The following is a 10,304-nucleotide window of genomic DNA, read 5'->3' on the forward strand; positions in this document are numbered from 1 at the left end:
CACCATGCCCCGCTGGTGTGTTAGGGCGGGGGGGGGGGGGAGAGACCTGGCAACCCTACTCCCAAGTTGGGGGGGGGGGAAAATCACATTTAATAAGCCCAACTAATTAGGAGACTGGCTATTTGGGTAATAGTGTGAGACAGGAGGCTGGACTAGATGGACCACTGATTTGATCTAGCAGGGCTCTTCTTCTATTATGAAGGCCTCGGCCTCTCTGCCCTGTTGTTGGCCCTCCAGAGGAACTGGTTGGCCACTGTGTGAGGCAGGAGGCTGGACTAGATGGACCACTGGTCTGATCCAGCAGGGCTTTTCTTATCCTCTGCATCCCAAAGCCAGGAGGCAACATCAGGAGAAGGTCTCGGCCTCTGTGCCCTGTTGTTGGCCCTCCAGAGGAACTGGTTGGCCACTGTGTGAGGCAGGAGGCTGGACTAGATGGACCACTGGTCTGATCCAGCAGGGCTCTTCTTAATGTGGAACATGATATGCAATCACCATTAACAGTACAAGAAATGACAGTGATTTCAATCTACCTGGTGAAAATCATGTATCCGGTTTAGCAGATGAGAGCCTTGGATGCTGGCAGGCAAAAAGGTGGAGAGATCTACCAAAACAAAGGAACAGGAGGTCAAACTTTAGACATCCCAACCATTTTCATTTGCATTAGTCCTGCACGAGGTACTCTTACCGAATCCCCACCGAAATTATTACACCCTTTGCAGTTCTCCTTTCGGCTTGCTTGATGCTTCCGTTGGATAGGAAATGAATGAAAATATAATGGGGAAAGTCATGATCCAGATCTTTAATATCTGGGGAGATAATAAAAAACCATCAGAAGAAATATAGCTTATCATACCAAATCCGTAAATAGATACGGGAACTTTTCCTTCTTATTTGCAGCCCAGAGAGAATCATCATTTCATCTGGTGTAGGTGCCACTATCGATACGAGCGACCCACTCTTCCAGATAGAAATCTGCGCTCCGAATAAGGTGTACGCTCATGACTAATGTACTGCGTGGAACCCTTGAGCGGCACTCGGCTAATAGAAAAACGTACTCGCGAAATGAACAGTCGAAAAGCCCACGATTGCAGCAAATGAAAGGAATAAATTTAAATTAAAGTCAAATAAGAGAAGGGGGGGAGTCCAGGTGAGCAGAGACTGATGTTCTTAACAAGAACATTTATTTTGATTCATTATGCAGCTGGAAAATAATTATCCCCCCGTTGGAGTTCATGCATTACCCCTGCGGTTGGACAGCGAGGTGGGAGGAGGTGGGTTTTGTTCATTTTTTGTGTGAGACCTGCCTAGATGCCAGTTAAAAATAGACCCCTTTACTTGCTCAAGTCTTAAGAACATAAGAACATAAGAGATGCCAATGTTGGATCAGGCGAAAGGCCCATCCAGTCCAACACTCTGTGTCACACAGTGGCCAGAAATACCAGGTGCCATCAGGAGGTCCACCAGTGGGGCAAGTCTTAAAGGCTTGCCCCTGCCCACCATTCTTCTGCTTCCCGTAATCTTATCACAGCCACTTGGCAGAACCGTTGCAACATCACGGAATGTTGATGAATATTCCATAGCTGTTGAGAGCTATGTTGGAAGGGAAAGTATCTGCTAGAAGGGAATGGGAAAGGGACTGAAGGCGGAGCCATCGCAGGGGCTTCATGACGCTTCTGAGTCCAAGCTACAAAGCAGAGAAGGACATGAGGATCAAGGAGATTGAGAAAGAGTAAATTACAGGTTCAGTTCTCTAGTGATGACCTTTGGTCACTTTAAAACTCACACGGAATTTAGGGGTAATCCTAAATTTAATATATACCGTATGCTCATGGGATTACAGCTAGCAACGTCACCACAGAAACACCCAGAGAGGCCAAGTGGGAGCCTCTAGCCCATGGATGGTGGAAGGGGACACTGCTCCATGGTCAATGCTTCCTCTAAACTGTGGAGTTTCATGAGCAAAAATTCTACTTTGTGAGCTGCTGGCATGAAAGTTGTGAGCGAGCGATTTGGCTCCTGCATACATTAGTTTGCTTGGGAGCCAGCCTTCCTGAGCTAAGACAAAAAATGTGGGAGCCGGTGGCTAAAAAACTGAGCTAGCTCACACAAACTCAGTTTAGAGGGAACACTGGTCCTGATCCCATGATCTACCTGCCCTGAAGTTCTCCTGTTCCTGGGAAGACCAGAATAAAGATGACAGGAAAGATTAGAGCGTGCTTGTGTCTCTGTGGGAGAATCACATCTCTGGACCAAGAGACATATCACTGCAGCTTTTGGTGAGAACTGAGGTAGGCTAACAGCCCCACCCCCAAGGATCTGGGTGCTTTTGGGCTGGAGAACGGGGAGAGGGGAGCATCGCAGACACTGTGAGGTTGCTTCTGGGTAATCAAGTACACAACATCATAGCCCCCCTAACACTCAAGGCCTGCCCGTAACCTCTTACAACACAGACCGAAGAGATGAATGGAAGTTCCTAGAGTATTGCAGAGACTGTGATATCTATTCCAGGATCCCAGAATTTCCCTGCCACTCAATTTTTTTTTTACAACGTAGCCGTCTCCTTAGAGCTTACAATGATAGCCCCAGAGGGGATATGCCATCTGATTTTCCCGCCTACTCAGCGGCTCAAAAGCCTGTTAAAGGGCAAGTAGACAAATGGGTACCTGCTCCTAGAGCGGGGGGAGGCACCCGTCCCTCGTGGCGTGGTGGCAGCGTGAGCAGCGGAGCGGCGGCGGTGGCGGCAGAAAGCATGGCGGCTGGCAAGTCGAGCGGCGGGCAGAGGCTGGGCCAGCAAGCACGGAGGCGGGGCGACGCAGCAGGCCGGAGCCTATTGGACAGAGGCCAGCAGCGAGCACGCGCGGACGTGCGCTCGGCCCAGGCTCGAGGAAGTCGCAGGCAGCCGAGAGAAGACCTATGCCAGGAGGACATCGCCGCCGGACTAGGAAGATCTTCCGCAGATAACAACAACGAAAGACACGCTAGAGGGTGCCTGTTAGGCTAGTCACCTCCCCAATGTATGTGTGTGGCCCTAGGTAAGGATTGATTGTATTTGAATATGTGAACCACTCAGAGCCCTTAGGGGGTGAGCGGTATACAAATTGAAGGATAAATAAATAAATAAAAATAGGCCTTTGTAGCACCAGGCCTTCAGAAGTACTCTGGGTTTTGACAACAAACAAGGTAAACAGAATAAGAAGCAAAAGGTATGTGTGGCTGGATGACCAAACTTCTGGTGACATGGGGTGTGGCCTAATATGCTAATGAGCTGTGCTGTCAGGGGTGTGGCTTAATATGCTAATGAGTTTCTGTTGTTGGGTGTGGCCTATTATGCTAATGAGTTCCTGCTGGGCTTTTTCTACAAAAAAAGCCCTGGAATCAAGGAACAATTCTCTATGTCCCTGTGCATTTTATGTGACACTTCCTCCAAGAAACTCAGTCTGGCATACATATCACCTTCCCAACGCTGCTCCATTTTTATCATCAGAAAACTCCTGTGGTGTATGCCAAGCAGAGAGCAGGTGACAGGCATGTGACCGTCCAGTGCATGTAACCATCCAGCGAGCTACTATGGCAGAGTGGCGATATGAACATAGGTTCTCGTCCAGGAGTCCCCAACGTGCAGGCACCTTTGGAAATCTGACACAGCATTGTGGGCACAGCCACAAAATGGCTGCCACAAAATGGCTGATGCAGGAGCTTGAACCAGCTACAAAATGGTTTCCTCATCTTACCTTCAATCAAGTCAACCTTCATTGGCATATATCAGTGAATCAAAGTCATTATAAAATATATATAAGTAGAAAGGCACCACAAATACATTAAATAAAATCATAGGTTACAACCAGTGTTCCCTCTAAGCTGAGTTAATGTGAGCTAACTCACAGTTTTAGCCTCCGGCTCATACGTTTTTGCCTCAGCTCTGGAAGGATGGCTCCAGGGCAAACTAGTTTATGCAGTAGCCAAATGTCTCGCTCACTACTTTCATGCCGGTAGCTCACAAAGTAGAATTTTGCTCACAAGACTCCACAGCTTAGAGGGAGCATTGGAGGGGACCACAAAAATATTGCAACTTGTTTTTAACAGTTGTATAATATGTTGAATATGGTTTTATGGTTTTAAAACTGTACATCGCCTAGAGCCCCACATTTGTGGGGATGAGGCGATCCACAAATATAATGTAATAAATAAATTAAATAAATAAACTGTATGGACAGTTCCATATGCAAACCGTGTGGATCATGCCCTGTAACCATAATAAGTAGACAAAGAATGAGTTTTTACGAAGCTCAAAATGGATATGGGCACTACGTAGTACAATGACATAACTATACATATAATGTTTTACAGGCCTACACGTGACAGCGATGAGGAAGAGGACGATGAGAAAAAAGGCAGAGGCTGTACCCTCCAGTATCAGCATGCCGTAGTGCGAGTCCTCACTCAGTTTGTCGCTGAGTCGTCCGATCTGGGAGGGCAGCTGACCTACATGCTGGACTCCGAGTGGCAGTTTGATATCACGGATCTCGTGGCTGACTTCATGAAAGTGGAAGAGCCCAAAGTGGCCAAGTTACAAGATGGCCGAGTTCTGTTAGGACGTGAGCCAGGAATCACCACAGTTCAGGTACCAAAGCAAGGCAGGGTACTGATCAAGAGGGGCCCTTGGTCCACTCCATGACTTTTATTTTTCTGATCTTCTTAAGGCAGTTCAATGAAGGTTGTTTTCTTGACCCAATTCCCACCACTTGAGCTGCAGGTCCACCAAATAGCTAGGGAAGGATTGTGGGACTGGATGTACAAGGAAACCTCTGTTGCAGCAGGGATGTCCAAAGGCTGCGTGTGACCAAGGGCTATTCTTGTGTGACATTTTGAGCATGCACATATGAGGCGGGTTAGGCTAAGAAAGTGACTGGCCCAAGCTCACCCAGTATGTTTCATGGCAGAGCAGGTATTTAAACTTCCCCGGTCCTCGCACTCTCTTGGTTTCAGCTCTGGCTGCTTGACGTGAATTGTCTCCCTCTTTGCTTTTCTGGAAGGTTCTGTCACCTCTCTCCGATTCCATTTTGGCGGAGAAGACCGTGATTGTGCTGGAAGATCGGGTGACCATCACGGACCTTGGGGTACAACTTGTAGCAGGCTTGTCACTCTCGCTCCAGGCGAGTAAAGGCAACAAGAGGGTGATCGTATGTACAACATCTGCTTCGGATATCCTTCATTCACCAAAACAGGTAAGGGTTATGGAGGGGGGCTAAGATTCAAGGTTCACAATCTATAGTAATTTAAAAAGCATAGTTCCAGAGGGTAGTCGTGTTGGTCTGTAGTAGAACAGTGACATTTTAGTATGGTAGCACTTTAGAAACCGACAAGATTTTGGGGGTATACCAGGGTGCCCACGGGCACCACACCACGTTGGGGACTCCTGCACTAGATCACAGTGCCTCTCTCATTTCTGAGGTGCTTGATATACCGTGTTTCCCCGAAAGTAAGACATCCCCCGAAAATAAGTCCTACTTGCAGTTTTGCCTCTCGCTGAAATATAAGGCATCCCCCCCAAATAAGACCTCCCCGATAATAAGGCCCCCCAGAGCAGACAGGAAGTGCAAGGTCTCTTTTAATCAGAGAGCCTGCGCCGCCGCCAGGACAAGCTACCGCCTGCTGCTCGCTCTGCCCTGACGGAGTGTACCGTATTCTTCTTAATAAGACATCCCCTGAAAATAAGACCTAGTGCATCTTTGGGAGCAAAAATTAATATAAGACACTGTCTTATTTTCGGGGAAACACGGTAAAACTGCCATAGACCAGTATAATTTGACACATAGAGGACTGTAGAACAGGGACTTAACAGTTAAAAGAAAGTTTATCCGAAGGATAAACTTGCCTGCTCTTCATCATAGTGCTCCTACATAGACATGTTGCGCTGTCCTATGCCACTCCTTCTGGCATCAGGACTGGAAAAATGTGGTTCAAAATCCCTGTTCGGCCATTCAGCTGCTTGAACTTGGGCAAATCTTTCGTGGGATCTAAAATTCTGCCCGAACAATGAAGAAAAACTGACAGGAAGAAATTTCCTTTCCTAATTAATATAAGACACTGTCTTATTTTCGGGGAAACATGGTAAAACTGCCATAGACCAGTATAATTTGACACATAGAGGACTGTAGAACAGGGACTTAACAGTTAAAAGAAAGTTTATCCAAGGATAAACTTGCCTGCTCTTCATCATAGTGCTCCTACATAGACATGTTGCGCTGTCCTATGCCACTCCTTCTGGCATCAGGACTGGAAAAATGTGGTTCAAAATCCCTGTTCGGTCATTCAGCTGGTTGAACTTGGGCAAATCTTTCGTGGGATCTAAAATTCTGCCCGAACAATGAAGAAAAACTGACAGGAAGAAATTTCCTTTCCTTTGGATTTGATTTCCTTTGAAATGTGGTGTTGGCGGCGAGTTTTACGGATACCGTGGGCCACCAAAAAGACAAATCAGTGGGTTCTAGATCGAATCAAGCCTGAACTCTCCCTAGAAGTGAAAATGACCAAAGGCTGCGATCATGTGCACAATTAGACCCACCATGGGTGTGAATGCCAGGCAGATTTAAAGGGCGCAATCAGACAAGAACATCTGGGAAGCACCCCACAGCCGTCAGCAACCTGTTCTGCTCCACCGCAGAAGCGGAGTTAAAAGACACCAGTGAAAATCCAGTAGTTAACGGGTTGCGATGGACCACGGATGGACTTTCCCATGATGTCTGATCACTCCAGCGCTCTCTCATGGCATTGGAATGGTCTGATCAGGCCATCCTGACTCCATGCAGTTGTTTCCCCCCCCCTTCACAGTATGCACATCGTCGCAAACTCCATAGGGAGCTCTTGGTGCAGAGGTGCGGTTCATCGATCCCTTGGTTAAGTGCACAGGGGGGAAATGGCACACAAAAAACCCAAAATGACTCACCTGCGGTTGTATCTGTTCACGCACTGATGGACTGCACCCGCAGCTTCAAAGGGAGGTGTGATTGTGCAACTACAGGTCAAATTCCTCCGGAGGAAATAGCCTTGCTTCCCCCCCGTTTTTTCTGGCACATGTGACCGCAACCAAACTGAGTCTGTTGCACTTTGGTCACATTATGACAAGACCAAAGTCACTGGAAAAGACAATCATGCTTGGAAAAGTGGAAGACAGCAGGAAAAGAGGAAGAACCTCTCTGTTTTTCTCTCTCATATTATGTTTATATTGTATGCTGGTCTTAAGACCGTAATAATAAAAAGAGGAAGACCCAACCTGAGATGGATTGACTAGATCAAAGAAGCCACAGCCCTCAGTTTGCAAGACCCTGAGCAAGGCTTTTAATGACGGGATGTTGTGGAGGTTATTAGTTCATAAGGTTCCCATAAGTGAGAAGTGACTTGACAGCACTTCACACACACACACACACACACACACACACACACACACACACGTTGCTATTTTCTCAGACCCCATCTGTAATATGGGGATAAAAGTAATGCTGGCCTCTCGTAACGATTATTACTCTTGTAATAATCTGCGGTGGCTCAAGTGGTTAAGATGCTGAACTGCAGGCTGTGGATTCCCCCCCCCCTACACCTGGAATGATTAACAATGAATTCTTCCTTTAAGCATCCCAAACAAAAATCCACAGGTTGCCTTCACATCCCAGATAGAGGACACGACACAACAACATTGGGTTAGGCTATGCTTCAGTAAGGACTCATTTGCCTAATTAAATCCATGTTTAAATAATACCCCCCTAGGGTTGTCAGATTTCCCTCGGCCACCAGTTACAATTCAGCAGTCTCTCTTTCTAGTCTCCCTGCTGGATTGTAATTGATAATGAAGCTCAAGACAATGCACCCACCTGGATTGAATCAAGACCTAGGTTTCCTGTTTCATTACCAATGCTGATTTCTCCATGCCTACTACCCCTCTGCATATCTCACCTAAATCCAATCACACCTGCTATTGTCATTCACCTGCTATTGTCATTCGGCATCAGTAATCACTCCACTTTCCAATAAATAGGAGAGATGGACTCCCATTCTAGCTGCATCTGAAGAAGTGAGTGGTGACTCATGAAAGCTCACACCCTACCACATATTTTGTTAGTCTTTAAGGTGCCACTTGGACTCTTGCTCTTTTCTACTGCTACAGACAGACAAATACAGCTACCCATCTTGAGTAATCTTAGTGAGTGTGGTAGAAGCTTGGGAGGGTGTTGGGAGGATAATAATTTTGACCGAGAGCTAAGAAAGGAAATATGAACTGCTGCCTTTATCTAATCATCAGATCTTGAAACAGAAGATTTGTGGATTTGTTTTATGTGATCAACAAAAGAGTCTGCAGGCACGTGTACAGAACTGTGACATGCACACAGTCCCTATTGTCTGAGAGCCAGTTTGGTGTAGTGGTCAAGAGCGGCGGACTCTAATCTGGATAACTGGGTTTGATTCCCGACTCCTCTGCATGACGCCTGCTGGGTGACGGTGGGCCAGCAACAGTTCTCTGCGAACCCTCTCAGCTTATAAAAACCAACTCCTCCTCCGCCTCCTCCTCCTCCCTGCTAAAATTGTGTTGTCTCATTCAGCCCATTTAATTGACTTTTGTGCTCTTCCCCTGTTTTCCTTCTATTTATTTATTTATTTTCGTATTTCCTTCTACTGTAGGAAGCTGTGGTCAGTGCTTGGATTCTGTTCAGTGATGGATCCGTGACACCGCTGGACATCTACGATACAAAAGATTTCTCGCTCACTGTTACATCACTGGATGAAATGGTGGTGTCGGTCCAGCACAACCAGGAGGATGACCAGCCAGCGGTGGTGGCGGAAGGCGACGGGCAGGGGCCACTCATCAAGATAGAAATGGTGATCAGTGAACCCTGCCAGAAGTCCAAGCGGAAGAGCAGCTTGGCGGTTGGCAGAGGAAGCATCAAGGTGAAGTTTGGCCAGAAGGACTTGGACCACAAAAGTGACACCAACGATGTCGAAGACGTGGATGCCGATTTTAAAAACCATGGGAGTAACTCGGTGGAGAAGTCAATGGAGCAAGAGAGGACGAGGCAAGATTGGCCCAAACATGGAGCTTCCATTGATCATGAAGAGGCCACCAACCAAAGCACAACTTCCAAGCCTCCCATTGATCACACGGTCGGGGAAGACCATCTCCAAAACAGCCCAACTTCCTTAACAAGCTTTCCCACACAAATAGACGTTCCTGGGCAGAATAACCCCAGTGACCTCACTTTGGCTTCCAGAGGCTTGACGGATCTTGAGATCGGCATGTATGCCCTTCTCTGTGTCTTCTGCTTGGCCATTTTGGTCTTCTTGATCAACTGTGTGGCCTTTGCTTGGAAATACAGGCACAAAAGGTTTGCCGTCAGCGAGCAAGGCAACATCCCTCATTCCCACGACTGGGTATGGCTCGGAAACGAGGTCGAACTCCTAGAGAACCCCGTGGACATCTCGCTGCCTTCAGAGGAGTGCACCACCATGATAGACCGAGGGATGCAGTTTGAGGAGAGCAATTTCCTCCTCAATGGGAGCTCGCAGAAGAACTTCCACAACCAAATCCTTCGGTCCGCCGAATATGACTGTGAGAAAGATCTCAGAAACGAACCCATCAACCCGCCGGGGCCCAAACGGAAACGAGTAAAATTCACATCCTATACCACCATCCTCCCGGAGGATGGTGGACCATACACCAACTCTATCCTCTTTGACAATGACGATAATATCAAATGGGTATGCCAAAATATGAACCTTGGCGATTCGAAGGAACTTAGGGACTATATGGAAAGGCTACAGGACAATATGTAAAACTAAATGATATATAAAGATATATATATATATATACTTTCTTATGTTTGTATTCACCTTTATGCCTTCTGTTTTATGGATGATGGAGCAGTCAAACCCAGCCAGCAATAGGAGAAGTCTCTCCAAATTTTGGGAGGTCCCATGATATTAACTTCGTATTGTTTTTGATCAGGTGCAAGAAAGAGCTGGCTGTGTTAATCCCCCGTTTCACCAGATACCAGGAGATGATGCGTGTCAAAACAGCTACCTGCAAATTTTTGGAGGTTTTACGCACAACCAGCTGTTTTTCCTATGCTACCTGGTACTAGCGAACGCCGATCCGGCTATGCACCTAGACTCAGAAGACGGGTTGGCGTTTCATCGTACAGCAAAGAGTTAAATTCAGAAAATGAACATTGGTGGGGTGGGGGGACTGGTGGTTTTTCTAGAGGACGTTCTTTGTAAAAGCACAGTAGACATTCCTTGCTTACAGCCTGAATCGA

At 47.0% G+C, this 10,304-nt stretch overlaps 1 protein-coding gene across 1 annotated transcript in view; it reads left to right on the forward strand.

Moving 5' to 3' along the window:
- LOC107119949 (transmembrane protein 132B-like) overlaps positions 1 to 9,822 on the forward strand; it is a 148,020-nt gene extending 138,198 nt beyond the window's left edge. The window contains exons 4-6 of the mRNA XM_015422579.1: positions 4,348 to 4,621; positions 5,034 to 5,225; positions 8,674 to 9,822. Of these exons, the coding sequence (XP_015278065.1) occupies positions 4,348 to 4,621; positions 5,034 to 5,225; positions 8,674 to 9,822 (1,615 nt within the window). The remainder of the gene's footprint in view (positions 1 to 4,347; positions 4,622 to 5,033; positions 5,226 to 8,673) is intronic.
- The last annotated feature ends 482 nt before the right edge of the window (positions 9,823 to 10,304 follow it).

The sequence above is a fragment of the Gekko japonicus genome, unplaced genomic scaffold, assembly GCF_001447785.1.
Source record: "Gekko japonicus isolate JY-2015 unplaced genomic scaffold, Gekko_japonicus_V1.1 scaffold1554, whole genome shotgun sequence".
Taxonomy (NCBI): Eukaryota; Metazoa; Chordata; class Lepidosauria; order Squamata; family Gekkonidae; genus Gekko; species Gekko japonicus.